Source organism: Hyla sarda, chromosome 5 (assembly GCF_029499605.1).
Source record: "Hyla sarda isolate aHylSar1 chromosome 5, aHylSar1.hap1, whole genome shotgun sequence".
NCBI classification, from domain to species: domain Eukaryota; kingdom Metazoa; phylum Chordata; class Amphibia; order Anura; family Hylidae; genus Hyla; species Hyla sarda.
This window is the reverse complement of record NC_079193.1, coordinates 263883068-263905822: the sequence shown is the minus strand read 5'-3', so window position 1 is coordinate 263905822 and position 22755 is coordinate 263883068. Positions and strand designations below refer to the sequence as shown.

General features: G+C 43.8%; 1 protein-coding gene across 5 annotated transcripts in view; it reads right to left on the bottom strand.

Annotated features, from left to right (window-relative positions):
* Nucleotides 1-22755, bottom strand: part of LPIN2 (lipin 2) — a 99142-nt gene that overhangs the window by 47020 nt on the left and 29367 nt on the right. For all 5 annotated transcript variants that reach the window (XM_056521650.1, XM_056521651.1, XM_056521652.1 and 2 more), the window contains exons 2-4: nt 8768-8968; nt 8587-8682; nt 5259-5545 (exon numbers count right to left, since the gene is read on the bottom strand). In XM_056521650.1, coding sequence (XP_056377625.1) covers nt 5259-5545; nt 8587-8682; nt 8768-8959 — 575 coding nt within the window. In that variant the 5' untranslated portion in view covers nt 8960-8968. The remainder of the gene's footprint in view (nt 1-5258; nt 5546-8586; nt 8683-8767; nt 8969-22755) is intronic.

The window sequence follows — 22755 nt, the reverse complement described above, 5'->3', positions numbered from 1 at the left end:
CTAATCCAATGAGACCAGATGTGCACAACTAAAACCAGTCCTATAGATAGGGAAAGTGTATGAAAGCCTATGCACAATTTTGATTGCTGTTCATACAGAATGAATCTACATTGCAGAATCCAACACTGACAGTAATGGAGAGGGGCTATGTACTAGCATCCTTAAATTTTATTTAAATTTTTTTTTTTATTTAAAGTGAGAAATTACAATGGAAGACTTGAATATAAAAAGTCTTCTGTGTAAAAGTTTCATCACGAAAAATATGATTGCAGAAAGAAGACCCAGCACACAGCTTGGCTAGAACTGTGCTTATAAATATGGAGAGAGCGCCCTCATGTGGGCAAACAGTTGAACTGAAGCTGCAGTGTTCTAAAAGAAACGAATAGATAATCCAGGATTTAGGCAATAACCTAAGATGATCTCATTTACACATATGTATTTAACGCTATGCTAAAGCAGCATCATAAAAGGTGTAGTTAAAGGCGCAAAACACTTAAAATACACGTGATTTGCGTGTTTTTTTTCATTTGTAAGCTTAGGTTTGTGTTTTTAGAGTGATTTGCAGACTGATACTTACAATTAGGGATCGACCGATATCGATTTTTTAGGGCCGATACCAATAATCTGTGACCTTTCAGGCCGATAGCCGATAACTTATACCGATATTCGGCAAGGTAATTGCAGATACCGATAACGTCCAAAATCGTGAATATCGGCCAATAATATCGGTCAAACCAATAATCAGTCGATCCCTACTTACAATACACAAAAATCAGAATCAGGTCTCTTTTTACACCTACAAAATGACGTGTAAGATTAAATGACATGAACCGTGAAAGAGGTACTCCAGCATTCGACACCTTAGTCACAGGCGATCTCCAGAACGACGGGCCAAATGTTTCCATGGACTGGGTCGACACGCCACCTAATGCATCTCAATGCGATCACTGGAGATACACAAGGCTGTACTCGTGTATCGCTGGTGTTAACCTTAAGATGCATTTGGGGTAGGGATGTCCGGATACAAACACTGGTATCTGTATCGATACTGGACATTTGCATGAGTACTTGTACTGGTGCAAATGTCCTCAATAACTAATCCAATACTCGCAAGCAGGACCCCGTCTGCAGGTATCACGGAAGTGCCTAACTATGCAGCATGCCCCGCAGCTGAGCGTACTGAGCGTCATTGCAGGGACCTGTGGCTAATGCCAAACATCGCCGATCGCGGTAATGTCCAAAGTTGATCACGGCATCTAAAAGTCCTGATGTTAACTGCCGGTTAGACCAGGGATGCTGATCGGGATCACCGCAGTGAAATCGAGGTGTCCCTATCAGCTGTGAGGACGGTCGGTGGTCCGTTACTGTGCTCTGCGATGTCCAATTGTCCCTCCTTTACTCCTGCTAGCCATGGCAGGTAAAGGAGCGCCAATAACATTGATCAATGCTATGCTATGGCATATTATTGATCAGCGTATGCAATCTACAGATTGCATGTAATACTGCCCTATGGGGACTAAAAAACAGTAAAAAAAAATTAACAAAAAACTGTAAAAAATAAAATAAAAAAGTAAATATTAAATGTGAAAACATCCTCTTCCCTATTAAAAATCTGAATGGACCCCCCCCCACACAAACACTTTTAAATTAAATAAAATATTTTTTTTAATTATTAAAAAAAGCCCTTCCTCTAATAAAAACAAAAAAAAAAAAAATGTAAACAATAAACACCCTTTCCCCAATAAAAAAAAAAAAAAAAACGTCACATGTCATAGAAAAAAAGTATCGGTAATTGGTATCGGCGAGTACTTCAAAGAAAGTATCGGTACTCGTAAAAATGTTCAGGCCCCATTCTGCAGACCGTGGGGGTTAGATGGGGGATAAGGTCTCAAATGCAGGAGTACCCCTTTAAATGGTCTACTTATTATGTATTTAAAAATATATGTACCGTGTGTGTTTGTTTGTTTTTGTTTTTTTTAAAGGGATATTCCCAGCTGAGACATTTATGGCATATCCACAGGTTAATGTGGATATATATCTGACAGATGCGAGTAACACTTGGAAGTTACAGAAATAGTGTATGTAGCTCATGCCAGTGAGTTACACAAACTTCATAAAACAGCCGGCTCAACCACTTCCCACTGCTGCTTTCTGACCACTTTCTGCTACTGCAGCCCAGATAGGAACAGGAGCACTCGATCTTTAGAGAGGTGCAGGTCCCAGAGGGGACACTCGAATCAGTCAGACAGTTATAGCATATACTGTGGATACACTAGACGATGTCCTAAAGGTGTGACTCCCCAGGGAGATAAACTAACAGGGGAAGAGAGGGGAGGTTTAGCATGGGCCTACAGAACCTACTCCTTACCCTAAACTATCTCTGGACCCTAGGCGGGGGGGGGGGGGGGGGGGGTTGGGGGGGTACCCGTCCTGTTCGCCAACCTCCTACTTGGCTTATATGAGACTACACTAGGTGGTGGATCTTACTCCAGACAACCCATGGTCTCCACTCCCTACCTCCAACACCACCGTAATAGGGAGCCACATCAACAAAGGGGGCATCTAGATTAGGTGGGATGTGGATGGGGAGAGACACCTATTTAAAGGGCACATGAAAAATTAAGTTGATCATTAAGTCCTTTGGGGGACATAGTACCCATATCATGTATCCAGCGACATTCTTTTGTTAACAAAAGGCGGTCAAAGTGCCCTCCTCTTGCTGAAGGATATAATCTTTTCTCTCAGGTTCCCGCCGTGTCTCATTAATGTGCCTAGCAAGTGACGTGTCATGATTATTTCTGATGTCCCCCAAATGTTCTACCATGCCTTTCTTGAACGCCCTGAGGGTCTTGCCAATATCTCTCATTTGGCAGGAGCATTCAGCCATATAGATTACAGAAGAGGTGTAACTATTGATAAACTCTTATATGATACCTTTTGTCTGTAACATCACTCAGGAAAAACTTGGTTCTCCAGATGTTAGGGCACGCTCTACAGCGCCCACAAGGAAAACACCCCTTAGATAGTGGGACTCGAACGAGCTAAGTTTGACCCAAGAATTTGTCAGGTGATCGCTGGCTATGGGTAACGATATCTCCAATGTTCCGACCTCTCCTAAAGGTTTGTTGTGGGATATTTCCTTGTATCTCCTCGACCACTATTTGAACCCCATCCTCTATAACCCATGGTAGTTCCCCCTTCCTCGTTTACTCTGTAAACTAACTCTGTCACCGTCACCGGGCTCAGTGTCTGAGATTTCCGTTTCGGTATCCCGCGGCTGGGGAACTCTGGTCAGCACGTTGTATGCCCTGTTCTCATGAAAGTCCAGGAGATCTCTAATAAACTGAGAGTGCTTGCGCTCCTTCAGTTGATACTGAAACCTCTCTATGGAGTTATGGGCCTGAGTCTCTTTTGCTGCAAAATCAGGGTCATCCTTAAAGGGGTTCTCCGGTGCTTACACATCTTATCCCCTATCCAAAGGATAGGGGAAAAGATGCCTGATCGCGGGAGTCCCGCCGCTGGGGACGCCCATGATCATGCATGCAGAACCCCGTTTGTAATCAGTCCCCCCGGAGCGTGTTCGCTCCGGGACTGATTACCGGCGACCACAGGGTCGGCGGCGTGTGACGTCACACGCCGCCGACCCTGCGGTCGACCGTAATCAGACCCGGAGCCAACACGTTCCGGGGACTGATTACAATCGGGGTGCCGCGTGCAAGATCACGGACGTCCCCAGCTGCGGGACTCCCGCGATCAGGAATCTTATCCCATATCCTTTGGATAGGGGATAAGATGTGTAAGCACCGGAGTACCCCTTTAAATCTGAGGACAATCTCCTTCTGTTCTTTCAATTTAGTTTCAGCAATAGCAAGATTACCCTTTTCCTCCTCTAACAGGATGTGTAGAAATTTTAGAGATGTACTGGTAGCCTCTGCTTCCCACATTTTAAGAACAGACGGAGTGCGAAGTCAAGTGGTCATATTTGGTGTTATTAAAAAGTTAAATTTTAGGCACCTTCCCCTTTATCATTTGTTGATATAGTGTTGGTGCTCAGAAGGGTTGTCTGACTGATGGCATTTGTCACCAGGGTAGGTAATAAAGGTGTGATTGCTGGGGGAAAGGGGGGGGGGGGGGAGATACCGACCACCATGATTATGTGAATGGTAGTACCCCAGTGCTCCTTGTAAAGTGACTAGTAGTGGGTTGGAATTACTCCATTCACTGTTATGGGACTGATACGGATAGAACTTACATAGCAGAGTTGTTGGCTTCTGCCACATTTCTAATGTAAATCAGGTAGACAGTGAGGACTATTCCTGAAGCATTAGCTCCGCCTGAGTCACCATAAACCACGTGACTTGCACTCGGACTCTTGGAGTACATAGAGACTGACTTCTGGATGATTCTTAGACTCACATTTAGCATCTCATAAAAATGACTGATGTTCAGTCCACACAGAAGATGCGGTTTCATTTTGAGAGAGTATGGGTTATATGGTATAACCCAAGGATCTAAACAGAGTTAAAGGAGATGTCCGGCGCAGACTTTCTATTCAATCCTGCCCGGGCTGCAAAAAAAGACGAAACAAACTTCCACTTACCTCCATATGTTTCCCTGGAGCTCCACAACAGCTGATCGGTCGGCCGGGCTGTCTGCTTCCTACTCCCTTTAGCCCGGTACGTCACACTGCGCTTCAGCCTATCACCGGCCAAGGCGGGACATCGCTGCGGCCGGTGATAGGCTGAAGCGCCGTGTGACGTACCGGGCTAAAGGAAGTAGGAAGCAGACAGCCCGGCCGACCGATCAGCTGTTGCTGAGCTCCGGGGTAACATATGGAGGTAAGTGAAAGTTTGTGTAACCTTTTTTTTTGGCAGCTTGGGCAGGATGGAATAGAAAAAGTCTGCGCCGGACATCTCCTTTAAAATAATGTCCTTACTTTACATTTACATTTTTGAATCCACTCCTGGTTCTGGCTCAAATAGACTGCATGAAAATCAAATGGACCATACCATACATCAGTGTTTCCCAATCAGGGTGCCTCCAGCTATTGCAAAACTACAACTCCCAGCATGCCCGGACAGCCAACGGCTGTCCGAGCATGCTGGGAGTTGTAGTTTTGCAATAGCTGGAGGCACCCTGGTTGGGAGACACTGCCATACATAGATGACCCAACCCTACGGCTTGGCAGCCAAAAGCCCCCACTGTTCTACTAAGGTTAATGTGTTATGTGCAGGTATGTAATAGAATTGGATCTGTACCTCTGAGGATGAACTGGACTTTCTTCATCAGAGCTTATTTCAATTTCAAAGACTTCCTCTATTCCTGAAGGCGTGGGAACATCTTCCTTTTTTTCATGTTTTATTCGCCGCCTCTTCCTTTTTTTCTTCTTTACAGATCCAGTTGGAACATTCTCCATCTCAAAAGCATAACCTGGGGGGGTAGCCTTCAGCTCTTCTGCAGAGTTTGGCACGTGGCTGTGTACATTCTTAAAAAAGTGAGTCTCTGTAGGAATAGGTGAGGTAGCCAAGTATGCGGGGACTGGATCCTGAAGACATAAGAACAAATGGATTACATAGACAGACAGCTACAGCCATGTTTACATTTCCCCTGTCAAACACCAGAGAATCTGCAACAGAGGCTCTGAATGAATGTGAATACAGCCTGAAGGATGATAACACTCACTCATAATTTAAGACCTAATCCGTTGTAAAAAGACATTGAAAGGCTGCCTTTGTTCCCCATAGCAACCAATGGCAGCACAGCTTTCATTTCTTAAGAACAGAGGAGAGGATTTATCAAAACCTGTGCAGAGCACAAAGTTGCCCATAACAACCAATCAGATTGCTTCTTTCATTTTTAACAAGGCCTCTGAAAAATAAAACAAATGATCTGATTGGTTGCTATGGACAACTGGTCAATGTCTCCCCTGCACAGGTTTTGTTAAATCTCCCCAATGTTCCTTAAAACTTGCAGCTTTTTATGAACTTGAAGCTTTTACAGTCTGCACACCACTGGTCAGATTTAATATTAACCCCTTAAGGACTAAGGACGTACTGGTACGTCCTGAGTCCTTTCCCTTTCTATAACGCGGGGCCACGACGTGGTCCCGCGTCATAGCGGGTCGGGCCCGGCCTCTAACAACGGTCGGGACCCGTGGCTAATAGCGCACGGTAGTGATTGCGGTGCCGCGCGCTATTAACCCTTTAGACGTGGTGTTCAAAGTTGAACGCTGCGTCTAAAGTGAAAGTGAAACCATGCCGGTTAGCTCAGGGAGCTGTTCGGGATCGCCACAGCGAAATCGCGGCGTCCCGAACAGCTGTTAGACACGAGGAGGATCTCCTACCTTGCCTCCTGGTGTCCGATCGCCGAATGACTGCTTAGTGCCTGAGATCCAGGCATGAGCAGTCAAGCGGCAGAATCATCGATCACTGGTTTCCTATGAGAAACCAGTGATCAATGTAAAAGCTCCCTATGGGAGCTATAACACTGCAAAAAAAAAAAGTGAAAAGAAAAAAAAGTGAATAAAGATCATTTAACACCTCCCCTATTAAAAGTTTGAATCACCCCCCTTTTCCCATTTAAAAAAAAAAAACCTGTAAATAAAAATATGTGTATCGTCGCGTGCGGAAATTATAAAAATATATCGTCAAGTCCAAAATAGTGTATTTTTGGTCACTTTTTATATCATGAAAAAATGAATAAAAAGTGATCAACAAGTCCGATCAATACAAAAATGGTACCGCCAAAAACTTCAGATTACGACGCAAAAAATGAGTCCTCATACCGACCCATACGCGGTAAAATAAAAAAGTTATAGAGGTCAGAAGATGACAATTTTAAACTTATAAATTTTACTGAATGTAGTTATGCTTTTTTTCAGAAGTACGACAAAATCAAACCTATATAAGTAGGATATCATTTTAATCGTATGGACCTACAGAATAAAGAGAATTTTTACCGAAAAATTTACTGCGTAGAAACAGAAGCCCCCAAAATGGCGTTTTTTTTTTCCAATTTTGTCTCACAATGATTTTTTTTCCGTTTCGCCGTAGATTTTTGGGTAAAATGACTGATGTCACTGCAAAGTAGAATTGGTGGCGCAAAAAATAAGCTATAATATGGATTTTTAGGTGCAAAATTTAAAAGGTTATGATTTTTTAAAGGTAAGGAGGAAAAAATGAAAGTGCAAAAACGGAAAGCTCCCTGGTCCTTAAGGGGTTAAAGAGTACCTGTCATCAAACCATATTTTCTAAACTACTGTATATAATCGAGCATTAGCCGTCCTGAATATAAGCAGAGGCCCCTAATTTCACCCCAAAAATCTGAGAAAACTTACTGACTTGACTATAAGGCCAGGGCGGGAAATAACAACCCCCCCCCCCCCCCCCCTGCTGTCTTCATCCATCATCTCCCATTCCCCCCCCCCCCAGTCATCATCACCCCCGGTCAATTTCCCCAATCATTATCCAGTCAATTTCCCCTGTCATCATCCAGGCCGCCCTTATCATCCAGGACACCCCCCCCCCCGTCATCATACAGACCCCCCTATCTTGTTGTCTACTCACCTCCTCAGTTGTTGCTCTCTCGGTCCTTTCCTGTTGACTTCCATCTCCACCCATCTACGCTGCAGGGACCGTTCACATACCGGTGAGGAGGGTGAGCTGGTTCGGGCTGTCCATCTTCACTGGGAGGCCCTTTTCTCCTCTCCAGACCGGCCCCGTACTAGTGATGCTGCATTGAAACCGCTGTGCAGCAGACGTCCGAGCGCAGGGACGCCCGACGTCACAGATGTCTGCTGCACACGGACGTCCCTGCGCAGTGGCATCAATGCAGCATCACTAGTCCGGGGCCGGCCCAGAGCGGAGAAGAGGGCCTCCTGGTGAAGATGGACAGCCCGGACCAGCTCACCTTTTCCACCAGAATGTGGACGGTCCCTGCAGCGAAGACGGATGGCCCAGCTCGTGTGGGCGTTTTCAGCATGAAAAATCGTGCTGAAAACTCAGTTTATACTCGAGTATACACAGTAACTCAGATTATATTCCCTAACTACTACTCCTAACACCCTTCCTGCCCTTAAAAAAAATTCTGAGCTTTAAAAAGCTCTGTATCATACCTTTCCCCTTGCTCATATTGTGTGAGCTCCTGGCAGGAGAAAGTGGGCATTCCCCAGCAGGCGTGAGGTCACTGAAGGAAGCGAGAGCTGTGACTCGCCATACCCCGCATGCACTTCCTGATCTTGGTCTCCTGCCAGGCCAGGAGGAGACAAAACTAACTGTTTGACTTGCGACAGGGAACAGAACAGAGCCACCTAGTGGCTGTCTTTCAAATCACATTAAAAACATAAAAAAGGTTGAGAATTTTAACAGCAAGAAAATAGCAAAGATTCTTATAATTACATAAGGAGCAATATATTAAAAGTTTAGTTTGGTGACAGGTACTCTTTAAACATAACCATAAAACGTACACCACATAACAATAAAACAGACCAATAAGTAGAATCCTATAAAAACTACAAACCTTTACATTTATGGCAATGACGGCAAGCATCATTATGGGATCTTTCTGACAACATTAATAGCTACTTACATTTTCTTCTTCAGTTTCTTGTACAAAAAAAGCTTCACCGTTGTCACCAAGTTTCATGTGCAAATCTACAGGTTCTCCATTGATTTCAATGTCGATCTACAGAAGAAAGGAAATTGACACTTTATAGATTGTAAAACCATTTATTAAGGATTCAAACTGGGCTTTTCCTATGTTAACATACCACTTTTTCTTTTGACCGAAGGACTCCCAGTTTCCCAAAGCGGACATGGAAAGGTGAGCACAGGTAAGTGCCATCTTGCTGACGGACAACAATGACATCGATGCAGCCAGAGAGTGTAGCCTGGTTGATCCCCTTGTAGAGCTCCTTTACAGTAACCAGGACCTGCCCAGCAAGCTGTCCAACATAGTTCATTGTTTGAGACTACGAAGAAGAAGGCAATATATTAGAATATTAATGGCTAAAGTAGGTGAAATATCAGACTCTGCAGTTTTGTAAAATTGTGGCTGGATGTACAACATGCATTTCTAATAAAGACAACCTTTTTCTCATTTATCTGGTGTGTAGTAGGAAAGGTTCACAAGTGATGCTATTCCACTGAAGAAATCTCAGCCCTATAACCAAGAGAATCTGTTAGGTCCATGGTGCCCCAAACACTGTCCTAAGGACCTGGCAGATGAGAAAAACAATGTTCTGACACTGATCTCCTATACCCTATTAATTCCTGCACAGAGCTTAAAAAAAAAAAAAAAAAATTATATATATAGTATATAAAAATTATAACTGAACAGTGCACACCATATACAAGTGACTGCTATCCATTAATTATGCAGACACATTAATAGCTGCAGCAGATCCTGTTGTACATATGAATTTACACTTAAAGGGGTTTTCCAACTTAACATACATATCCCCATTTCCTTAGTTAGGATTAGTATCAGTTCGCAGGCGCATCAACTGCTGGGACCCTGCAATCTCGAGAAAGGAGTCTCACCTGCACGTGTGGAGCTGCCGAAGATAGCTGAACACATGCAAGTGAGACGCTGCTCCATTGGAATACCCCTTTAAAAGGGGTACTCCACTGGCCAGCGTTCGGAAGTAAATGTCCCGAACACTGTTTTCACGCTGCGGGGGTCGACCAAGCCCCTTGTGAAATCACGGCCACGTCCCCTCAATGCAAGTCTATGGGAGGGGGCGTGACGGCCGTCACGTTCCCTCCCATAGACTTACATTGAGGTGGTGTGGTGGTGATGTCACAAGGGGTGTGGCTGACCCCCGCACCGTGAAAACAGTGTTCGGGACATTTACTTCCGAACGCTGGCCAGTGGAGTATCCCTTTAAGGTGTTATAGGACAGAAAGCTTAGACATGCTTTTACTAGCAGACACCGCTAAACCCCCTCACCACTTTTTCATATGACATTTTTATATATTTGGTTTCCTTTACAACTGGTTCTGTAAAAATACAGGTTGATAATTCATAAACGATTTTGAATATGAAAAAAAGGACTTTCTCCATCTGCAGTTCACATCCTGCCCTCTCTGGGTTTTCAGATAAAGTACAGTAAGTGCTAACTCAGGAGCAGCTCCTCCGGGACTTCACCCATCAGACATTTCCTGTGCGCCATCTCATCGTGGAGCCACAAATTTTTAGCTGCTTATCTTAAAACTCCAGTTCCTGACCAAGACAAGACAGCTGGAGAAAGTGAGGCTCCACCGACAACATGCTCAAAAACAAAAACCCAGAGACATGGATCATAAAGGAAATGTATCACCAGAGAATAACACCATTAAAAACATGTTTTAGACAAACTTTATCTTAAATTCTTATAATTTTATTTTTAGATGTGCCTGCTCAGAGCGGCCCTACGCCGCTATGAGCAGACACACTGCTGCATTTGTGTCAGCCACGATGTGTGAGCATACTGCGCATGCGCATGGCAACTCGCAAGTTGCAGTGTTCGTGTTGGGCGGTATACCACTTCATACCGATTACCAGTGTGTTTTTTTTTATGATCTGAATTTTTTATATACGGCAATACCGGCGAGTGTATACCCTGTTGAGGAGGGAGGGTACACCCTCGGCCGACTCCCTTCCTATAACTCTGGGCCAAGCCGTGGCCCCGCGTCATAGCGGGTTGGGCACAGGACCTAGCAACGTCCGGAACCCGTTGCTAATAGTGCCGCGCACTATTAATCCTATAGATGCGGCGTTCAAAGTTCATTGCCGTGTCTGAAGTGAAAGCTAATCAGTGCAGTGTCTGAAGTGAAAGCTAATCAGAGGACACGAGGAGGGTCCCCAACCTTCCGCCTGCATGTCAGATTGCCGAATGACTGCTCCATGCCTGAGATCCAGGCAGGAGCAGTCAAGCGGCAGAATCATTGATCAATGTTATCCTATGGGATAACAATGATCTATGTAAAAGATCAGTGTATGCAATGTTATACAGTCATGGCCATAAATGTTGGCACCCCTGACATTTTTCTAGAAAATGAAGTACCGTATTTATCGGCGTATAACACGCACCCCCATTTTAATAGGGAAATTTAAGTAAAATGCCACATCATCTACCCAACTTCGTTTTCTTCTGCACCTCAGTTTGGTCCTGTCCCCTCCAGTGCCACATCATTCCTTCCCTTTTATCAGTCCCTGTGCCACATTTACCCCTCTCATCGCCACCCCCCATGTCTCATCATCCCCCCCCATGTCTCATCATTTCCCCCTAACATAGACCACCACTAGCCATACAGACATTAACTCCTTAAGGACGCAGGACGTAAATGTACGTCCTGGTGCGGTGGTACTTAACGCACCAGGACGTACATTTACGTCCTGTGCATAACCGCGGGCATCGGAGCGATGCCCGTGTCATGCGCGGCTGATCCCGGCTGCTGATCGCAGCCAGGGACCCGCCGGCAATGGCCGACGCCCGCGATCTCGCGGGCGTCCGCCATTAACCCCTCAGGTGCCGGGATCAATACAGATCCCGGCATCTGCGGCAGTGCGCGATTTGAATGAATGATCGGATCGCCCACAGCGCTGCTGCGGGGATCCGATCATTCATAACGCCGCACGGAGGTCCCCTCTCCTTCCTCCGTCCGGCTCCCGGCGTCTCCTGCTCTGGTCTGAGATCGAGCAGACCAGAGCAGAAGATGACTGAAAACACTGATCTGTTCTATGTCCTATACATAGAACAGATCAGTATTAGCAATCATGGTATTGCTATGAATAGTCCCCTATGGGGACTATTCAAATGTAAAAAAAAAAATGTAAAAAAATGTAAAAGTAAAAGTAAAAAAAAAAGTGAAAACTCCCCTCCCCCAATAAAAAAGTAAAACGTCCGTTTTTTCCTATTTTACCCCCAAAAAGCGTAAAAAATTTATTTTATAGACATATTTGGTATCGCCGCGTGCGTAAATGTCCGAACTATTAAAATAAAATTTTAATAATCCCGTACGGTGAACGGCGTGAGCGGAAAAAAAAAAGTCCAAAATTGCTACTTTAATACACTTTATTTAAAAAAAATAAAAAAAATGTATTAAAAGTTTTTTATATGCAAATGTGGTATCAAAAAAAAGTACAGATCATGGCACAAAAAATGAGCCCCCATACCGCCGCTTATACGGAAAAATAAAAAAGTTAGAGGTCATCAAAATAAAGGGATTATAAACGTACTAATTTGGTTAAAAAGTTTGTGATTTTTTTTTTTTAACCGCAACAATAGAAAAGTATGTAATAATTGGTATCATTTTAATCGTATTGACCCTCAGAATAAAGAACACACATCATTTTTACCATAAATTGTACGGCGTGAAAACGAAACCTTCCAAAATTAGCAAAATTGCGTTTTTCGTTTTAATTTCCCCACAAAAATAGTGTTTTTTTGTTGCGCCATACATTTTATGATATAATGAGTTATGTCATTACAAAGGACAACTGGTCGCGCAAAAAATAAGCCCTCATACTAGTCTGTGGATGAAAATATAAAAGAGTTATGATTTTTAGGAGGAAAAAATGAAAACGTAAAAATTAAATTGTCTGAGTCCTTAAGGCCAAAATGGGCTGAGTCCTTAAGGGGTTAAGCATTTAGTGCCTCCCCCCCCAACCATCATTTCCCCCTGTCTCATCATCCTCCCACCCTGTCTCATCATGTCCCCCTCATCATCCCCCCAACCAGTCTCATCATCCCCCCCATCATCCCCCCCATCATGTTCCTCCTATGAGTGGTCTTTAACCTGCGGACCTCCAGATGTTGCAAAACTACAACTCCCAGCATGCCCGGACAGCCAACTGCTGTCCGGGCATGCTGGGAGTTGTAGTTTAGCAACATCTGGAGGTCCGCAGGTTGAAGATTACTCTTCCACTTTCCTTACCTGGCTGCGCTTCCGCTGTCTTGCAGGCTGCGGTCAGTGAGCAGATGAGTGACGTCCTCTCCCGGCTCTTTGCGCGGCATCAGGGTTGTCACTTTTCGGCGGCGACTACAGGAAATGAAGCCGGCAGAGGACGTCACTCATCTGCTTCACTGACCGCAGCCCGCAAGACCCGCCGCCTGACCTGCTGAAGCGCAGCCAGGTAAGGAAAATAAACAAATCTATGAAAAGCAGGGAAAAGTGGGAATGATGAGGGAGGGGGGAGGTAACTGTCACTTGTTTTCTCCCGCTCTATCCACAGGTACTGGTGGATAGTGCGGGAGACGCTGATTAAAAGGCCGGGCAGATTCGGACAAGGTAGGGCTCATTCAGTACCTGTGGATAGTGCGGGAGAAAACAAGTGACAGTTTTACAGAGCGGGGAGGAGACGCCGCTGGTCACTGATTTAAAGTGGCCGCTGCCGTGCTGCTAATACCAGACCAGAAGATTTATCGGCGTATAACACGCAGGCAGGCTTTTTGCCTTAAATTTAAGTTTAAAAAGTGCGTGTTATACGCCAATAAATACGGTATTTCTCACAGAAAAGGATTGCAGTAACACATGTTTTGCTATACACTTGTTTATTCCCTTTGTGTGTATTGGAACTAAACAAAAAAAGGGAGGAAAAAAAAAGCAAATTGGACATAATGTCACCCCAAACTCCAAAAATGGTCTGGACAAAATTATTGGCACCCTTAACTTAATATTTGGTTGCACACCATTTGGAAAAAAACTGAAATCAGTTGCTTCCTATAACCATCAATAAGCTTCTTACACCTCTCAGCTGGAATGTTGGGCCACTCTTCCTTTGCAAAATGCTCCATGTCTCTCTTATTGGAAGGTGCCTTTTCCCAACAGCAATTTTAAGATCTCTCCACAGGTGTTCAATGGGATTTAGATCTGGACTCATCTTCATTTTATGTCAAATAAAAATATAGGATAGTTAAATTAAACCTAACATATCCCCCCTTATGTGAAGGATGGGGTTCCTGTACCCTACTCCACAAGCTCCGCTCTGCATCTCCTGGTGAATGAGTCAGTCCAGCTTGCAAGCCACACCCTTCCCACATGACACACCCATCTTACAAAGACACATCCACCCTTTAGGCCACACCCCTTTTATTTTCTACCCTTTTTTGTGCATTGGTCTGACTTGAAAATCACGCCCACTACTCCAAAAGCGCGTTCTCTTCTTTTTTTGGCTTACAATATCTTCATCACAACTCATTAAAGGGGTACTCTGCCACTAGACAGGTTACCCCGATTCGATCTCCAATGTGGCACCCAAGTAATCCGGTGTATGGAGCAAACTCCGCTCCGTGACGGATGACTGGAAATAATAGCCAACATGCCCCTCCATTCAAGTCTATGGGAGTGATGACTGTGTACTATCCTTTGGATATGGGATAACATGTCTAGGGGTGGAGTACCCCTTTAACTTTTCTTCATTTACTACATAGCTTGAAAGTCTAGAAAGTGTAGAACCATTCCCAGAAGCTGTAGAGGTAGGGAGCAGAAATATCTCACAATTCTGAACATTTTTTTTGCAGCAGCTTTTTTGTAGCCCTTGACATTATGATACGGGTACAAGAAAATATATATATCAATAGATCTGTAGTGTGGAAAAACACAGGAAAGTGTAGTGAGGTACAAAATGGTTATGCAAGAGATAATGGCATTACGCAAACATGTACGTGCATCCATAAATAAGAAAACAAGACAGCAGGCCTTCCCTTCACCATTCTATATGGAGGTGCTGACCTAATAATGTCCAACTTCGTTGCAGAAAAATCCAGGAGAAAGAAAAGGTTGCACTCCCCATGCTGCTCAAATGTGCTTTATTCCATCAGGAACAGGGGGGTATGTACAAGCAGTTGCAGTAGTGGAGCGACACGCGTTTCAGTCGCGCATCGTTTGGCTCTATAGAGCTAACTAGAGTGAAACACGTGTTCCTGATGGAATAAAGCACATTTGAAAAGCATGGTGAGTGCGACCTATAATCTTTCTCCTGGACAGTCGATAATATCTTAAGGCTTTTGGTTTTAGTATCCAAAGAGAACAGGACCTGTTGGACGTTGCCTTCAAAAGGGCTATGCATGTTTTAAATGTTTTTTCTTTTCTAAAGGCCTCAAACGCATTAAATGTCCAAGCTAACCGATACTTACCTCTCTGCTCCCATGCTGGTCCCCTGATCAGGATCCTGTCTTACTTTAGGAGCAGACAGCATCACCGACCTCAGCGATCACGCTACCATTACTAAGTGATGATGCCAGGAGTAGAAGCCTGACTGCCGAGGCTGCTGATCGGCTGTGATGAAAGTAAGAATGGGGGCTGAACAGGGGGCCAGCATGGGATCTGTGTGGAAAGTATCTGTTTATTATTGTAATATATTATTTAAACATGGATAACCCCTTTAAATAGGTCATTTGACACTTGAAAAAAAAAATTTTGGAATGAAGACAAAATAACTACAGCATTTATTTTACACCTTCCTTATAAAAAATAGTTTTAAAGGCATTTTCTTACACAATCACAAGTTGATAGAGCACGAGTGCTGCCAGCCCATACAAAATGTACGGGATATATATACTGCTCAAAAATAAAATAAAAGGGAACACTTACAACACAATGTAACTCCAAGTCAATCACACTTCTGTGAAATCACACTGTCCACTCAGGAAGCAACACTGATTGACAATCAATTTCACATGCTGTTGTGCAAATGGAACAGACAATAGGCAATTAGCAAAATACCCCCAATAAAGGAGTGGTTCTGCAGGCGGTGACCACAGACCACTTCTCAGTTCCTATGCTTCCTGACTGATGTTTTGGTCACATTTGAATGCTGGCAGTGCTTTCACTCTAGTGGTAACATGAGACTGAGTCTACAACCCACCCAAGTGGCTCAGGTAGAGCAGCTCATCCAGGATGGCACATCAATGCGAGCTGTGGCAAGGTGGTTTGCTGTGTCTGTCAGTGTAGTGTCCAGAGCATGGAGGCACTACCAGGAGACAGGCCAGTACATCAGGAGAAGTGGAGGAGGCCGTAGGAGGGCAACAACCCAGCAGCAGGACCGCAACCTCTGCCTTTGTGCAAGGAGGAGCAGGAGGAACAGGAGGAGCATTGCCAGAGCTCTGCAAAATAACCTCCAGCAGGCCACAAATGTGCATGTGTCCAACGGTCAGAAACAGACTCCATGAGGGTGGTATGAGGGCCAGACATCCACAGGTTGGGGTTGTGCTTACAACACCGTGCAGGATGTTTGACATTTGCCAGAGAACACAGAGATTGGCAAATTCGCTACTGGTGCCCTGTGCTCTTCACAGATGAAAGCAGGTTCACACTGAGCACATGTGACAGACATGACAGAGTCTGGAGATGCCGTGGAGAACGTTCTGCTGCCTGCAACTTCCTCCAGCATGACCGGTTTGGCGGTGGGTCAGTAATGGTGTGGGGTGGCATTTCTTTGGGGGGCCGCTCAGCCCTCCATGTGCTTGCCAGAGGTAGCCTGACTGCCATTAGGTACCGAGATGAGATCCTCAGACCCCTTGTGAGACTATATGCTTGTGCGGTTGGCCCTGGGTTGCTCCTAATGCAAGACAATGCTAGACCTCATGTGGCTGGAGTGTGTCAGCAGTTCCTGCAAGAGGAAGGCATTGATGCTATGGACTGGCCCGCCCGTTCCCCAGACCTGAATCAGATTGAGCACATCTGGGACATCATGTCTCGCTCCATCCACCAAAACCACGTTGCACCACAGACTGTCCAGGAGTTGGCGGATGCTTTAGTCCAGGTCTGGGAGGACATCCCTCAGGAGACCATCCGCCACCTCATCAGGAGCATGCCCAGGCATTGTAGGGTGGTCATACGGGCACGTGGAGGACACACACACACACACACACACACTACTGAGCCTTATTTTGACTTGTTTTAAAGGACATTATATCAAAGTTGGATCAGCCTGTAGTGTGGTTTTACACTTTTATTTTGAGTGTAACTCCATATCCAGACCTCCATGGGTTGATAAATTTGATTTCCATTGATAATTTTTGTGTGATTTTGTTGTCAGCACATTCAACCATGTAAAGACGAAAATATTTCATACGATTAGTTCATTCATTCAGATCTAGGATGTGTTATCTTAGTGTTCTCTTTATTTATTTTTTACGCAGTGTAGAACCAGCTAAGTTACAGTGGGCCATGTCAGATTGTGACTACAATGAATGCCATTTTAGCCACATAGAATTATTACTGACCGTAGAAGAGTGTCAAACGATCAGTCAAGGAACCTGGGATATGTGCCGGTACACCGGCAGGTCATACAAGTCAAGCATGTGCTACATTATCTTTAAGTTACACAACGCCCCACCTCTTAGCGTGCATTATTCAGTAAACACAAAGGTCAGCTCTTTTTTTATCAGATTATCCTATGTAAACGGCAATCACAGCTATAGCAAATAATTTCCTTCTACGATATTGACAAGGACCAGTATGAAAACAGTCAACACTTAAGCTAGAATCACTTGTGTTGTGTATATGACAAACACAGAAGTGGATACAAAGAAACTGTATAAAAAGCATTTAGACTGAACACCAAAACAAGCTCATAATACTGTGTAGACCATGCTTATGCTATATTATATACAATATATACAGTATATACATACACACATACAGTCATAACTGAACAGGAGAGGACCTTTCCCAAACTGTTATCATGAAGTTGGAAGCAAACAATTGTTTAAAATCTCTTGTTGCATTAACATTTTACTGTAACTAAGGGCATAGACCAGACCTATACCCTTGCCCATCCTCCATCAAACATTCAGGTAGGTATGTTTCGCCAAGAATACACCAGATAGTGAAATGTGTTCACATCACCATAGTCAACACCAAGCATTGTACGTCATGATCTTGGGTCATCTATAACTGCTCAGGAAACCTGTATGAGAAACCTTCTAACGCAAGTTCTTGTGCTTAGGTTACTTCTGGAAGCAAACAACTCTGTAGTGAGTAATACAGCAGCAGACAGGTGGCCCTGCTCTGTGAGGTCAAGTGGTCTACCGCTTCCTGGCTGAGTTGGTGTCACTCCTAGACACTTCCTGTTCATAATAAAAATGGTAACATTCTTGACCAGGGGAGACCTAGAAGATCACATACATATCCACTAATCGACCCTAAGGGTATATTCAGATGTTGCGCATGTTTCTATGTTCAGGATTTTAAGCTGCACATTTTATGCTGCAGATTTTAATGTACACTATTTGTCACTAAGAGCTGCAGACAACACAAGATACCTCTTAAGGTATAAAAGAAAACTGTACCTGTTCATGGATCAGATGGACGTTGTCAAGCTTATAAAATCTCATTTTCTCAAGGATGCAATGCTATGTTTCTCAAGTGTCACAGCCTGCCACATCTCCTCCTTTGCTCCTTCTTGATTGGCATACAGAGCCCTGTACATCAATCTGAGAGGGGCCGGGACTGGACAGTAAGCAGGGAGGCATGCCAGGCTGTGGCACTTGAACAACTTGGCCCGCCTCCCTGACACTTAGCTGAGAATTTTATTTTTTTTAATAAATTATATATAGAATTATTATATAAGTCAGATAAACGCAGCACATTTTTGTGACTTATATTGCCTAGGATTGACTCACCACGTTTGTGCACCCCCTACATATGACATATTGGATGTTCTGCTCCTTTTTTTTTTATTGTTTATATAATATATTTATATATATTTTTTGGTTTTGTTTTCCAACAATTATCAGCTCCAGGAAAGGTGTATTTTACATTTATATTGTATTAGATATCCAGTATTGTCTTTCACTTTAAAGGCCTTTAAAGCCACGGAGCCCTTCATTACTACTAGGGATGAGCGAACTTACAGTAAATTCGATTCGTCACGAACTTCTCAGCTCGGCAGTTGATTACTTTTCCTGCATAAATTTTTTCAGCTTTCCGGTGCTCCCGTAGGCTGGAAAAGGTGGATATAGTCCTAGGAGACTCTTTCCTAGGACTGTATCCACCTTTTCCAGCCCACCGGAGCACCAGAAAGCTGAACTAATTTATGCAGGAAAAGGCATCAACCGCCGAGCTGAGAAGTTCGTGACGAATCGAATTTACTGTAAGTTTGCTCATCTCTAATTACTACCCACAACCCTAACTGGTAACTACACAGTTATCTATGGAAATTGTATAGCTATGTGCATGACTATTTGCAATGTGTCAGACTGAAAGCCTTGAATTCAATAACTAAAAAAGTGTGCACCTACATTTGGTAATATAATGTACTGAGGCTGGAATTACATTGTGTTCTCTGGTAGGCTGGAGGTATACATTGGCAATAACCTGTCAATAAATTATGCCAACATATACCATGGTACACTGGCAGTGGGTCCACTAAATATAGTCATAGCCTAGTGACTCCATTTCCCACAAGGATAGATTTCCTTTGAAGGACTCAGAAGTGCAGCAATCCCTTTTGAGCCCCTCAATAAATGTATATGCATGGGAAGAGGAGCGTAAATATTCACTACTGTATTATGTTCTATTCTCAATATACTATAGCAAATTCTTCAAATAATGTAAGTGGCCCATCCCCCCCCCCCCCCCCCAAAAAAAAGAAGGTTGGCTAAGGGGCATCCCATAGTCTCAGGGAACAACAATTTGACCCAAGGAACTAGTCAGTACATAGAACTTTTGGCCCCCTTTGAACCTTCCTTTTATTCTTATTTAAAAGACACTAAGGGCACTGTTTCTAAAATGATTTATTAGTTACAGAGAACACTTCACTCATGAGTCTTTACGTTGAGAGTCTTTATAGCAATCAATACAAATTTGGTTTGACAGCGATTAACATTCTTGAAACTAAGAGTAGACACTTTACGAAGCACAATTCCTTTGTCACTCAAACTACTTTCTCTTTGGCGGTGCCTTTTACCATCAGGTGAAGGGCACCGCCATGGGGACCTCCTGTGCACCAACTTATGCAAATCTTTTTTTCAGGGTGGTGGGAGAGCAGAGTTGTTTTAGGTGATGAATTTGGTTTGTTCACGCAGCACATTTTGTTTTGGGGGAGGTACATTGATGATATTTCAATATACTATAAAGCATATCCCAGAATGTATCGGATCAAACAAATAGATTCTCATAGATTTATCATTGCGTATTATTTTCAACAGCAACAAGAGGCTGGTCAAATCTCTGGAAACTGGTAGTTAATGGTGGGAACAAATAAAAAATGTGACAACCAAAACAGTCTGGTCTTTTCATAGCCAATCACAGCTCAGATTTTATACCTTAAAAAGAGCTGTGGTAAAGTGAAAGCTGATTGGTCTCTATGGGAAAACCAATCAACTTTCACTTTACCACAGCTCTTTTTAAAAGGTATAAAATCTGAGCTGTGATTGGTTGTTATGGAAAAACCAGACTGTTTTGGTTTATCCCCATGAATGTGCATAGAAAGATGCAGCTGGCTTCCAACTTGTTTGGGTTGTATTCTATTGACTTTGATGGAGAAAAAAAAAATAGATCAAAGCCAGGTGAAAAGCCACTAAAAAAAAAAAAAAAAAAAAAGGATATACCGTAAAATTGTTGTCTAGGCAGCGCCACAGTGCTACAGTTATTTGAACAGCCCTGCCACAGAACATACTGTATGTATTTATATAGATCTGACTCCCCAAACCATTAGCACAATAGAAAAAGCAAGAGGTTAAACAACTACAAGAACCTACCTTATGACTAGTATTGTAGTCATTGAAGTCCAGCCTGTGGACTGCTCACAGGTGGAATTTCCAGCCTAAAATATTTGAGACTATTTAGGTATGTGTTTATGCTAAAACCTTTAAGGAAGTTCTCTCAGTGATTTGTCACTACCTATATATTAGTGTAATGATGATAACTGATCTATGAACACTGCCCTGAGGCTCCTTGGAGTGCTGCAAAATATCTCAGCTCGGCATATGTCAACAATGAATGAACATGAACCCAATGACCACACTCCAGTCAGTAACACAATGAATAAACATGAACCCAATGACCACATACTCCAGTCAGTAACACAATGAATAAACATGAACCCAATGACCACATACTCCCGTCAGTAACACAATGAATGAACATGAACCCAATGACCACACTCCAGTCAGTAACACAATGGATAAACATGAACCCAATGACCACACACTCCCGTCAGTAACACAATGACAACTGAAAGCCATGGATCTGTACATTTTCTACTATACAGCTGTATTTCTACATTCCAGTATCAGCTTAAAATCAAAGTAAGCCGCCATTCACATCACTGCCAAGCTCTGCTGAAGGGAGCACTTTCTCGCTCAACTCCCCTAAAATAACAGACACCCTACAGACTTGATTCAAGTCAATAGGAATTGTTGGGATCCAGCGTGTTATTCATGCTCTGACTGTTCAGGGTCCGTTCGGCACACCACTTCTTCTAAGTCATACAGCAGCTGATAAATACTGGAAGGATTAGGATTTTTCTATAGAAGTAACAAGTATGTTTAACATTCTGGCACCAGTTGATTTGAAAACATTTGTTTTCCACTGGAGTACCCCTTTAAAAAAGGTGTAGTCCAGTGGTGAAAAACCTTATTCCCTATCCTAAGGATAGGGGATAAGTTTGAGATCGCGGGGGGTCCGACCGCTGGGGCCCCCTGCGATCTCTCTGTACGGGGGCCAGGCTCTCCAGCCAGATAGCGGGTGTTGACCTCCGCACGAAGCTGCGGCCGGCACACCCCCTCAATACATCTTTATGGCAGAGCCGGAGATTGCCGAAGGCAGCGCTTCGGCTCTGCCATAGAGTTGTATTGAGGGGGAGTGTCGGCCGCCGCTTCGTGTGGAGGTCGACACGCCCCCTTCCCGCGGGCTGTCGGGGCTCCGTACAGGAGATCGCAGGGGGCCCCAGTGGTCGGACCCCTTGCGATCTCAAACTTATGCCCTATCCTTCCGATAGGGGATAAGTTGTTCACCACTGGACTACTCCTTTAAGACTCTATAAAACAAACTCCTTATAACATATATAAAACGCTCCTAGGGAAACCAAACAGTGATGTACTGAGACACGGACAAGTGATACAGGTATAATAGACCCAGCAGTAATAATACGCAGTTTGCTGATAAAGTGTTATTAATGGAGAAAAGGGAAAGCTAGGCATAAGATAAGATAATGAGGCAAAGGTGCACCCAGACTCTGTATGCACATATACAATAGAGATCCATAGGATGTCTCTACCATAAGAATGTGTCTTATTATAGACTATATACAGTAAGGTTGGGATGGCACATTTATCAATCTTTCTGACAAAAACTATCTGGTTTTGTCCATAACAACCAATCAAGGATCATCTTTCATTTTACCAGAGCTGATTAATATATTAAAGGGAAACACCGGTACATAAGTTCTTATCCCCTATCCACAGCATAGGTGATAAGTGTCTGATCAGACCCCGTGATCTCCTTGCTCTGCTCATGCAGAGAGCGACCTCCGCTCTGGGCACAGATTACTGTCAACCATAGCAGAAAGCGGTGGCCAACACGTCTCTCCATGTAGCTCTCGTGTATCTTCAGCTTTTTCATAGAGAAACAAAGAGGGTGTCGGCCAACGCTTCATGCCATGGTCAATAGCAATCCTCACTTTCAGCAGAGGTTGCTCCTTGCATGAAGAGAGCCAGGGTGCCGGGCAGAAGATTGCAGGGAATCCACGCAATCGGATCCCCCACAATCAGACACTTTGACCTGTCCTGTGGATAGGGAATAACTTTCCCTTTAAAGCTGAGCT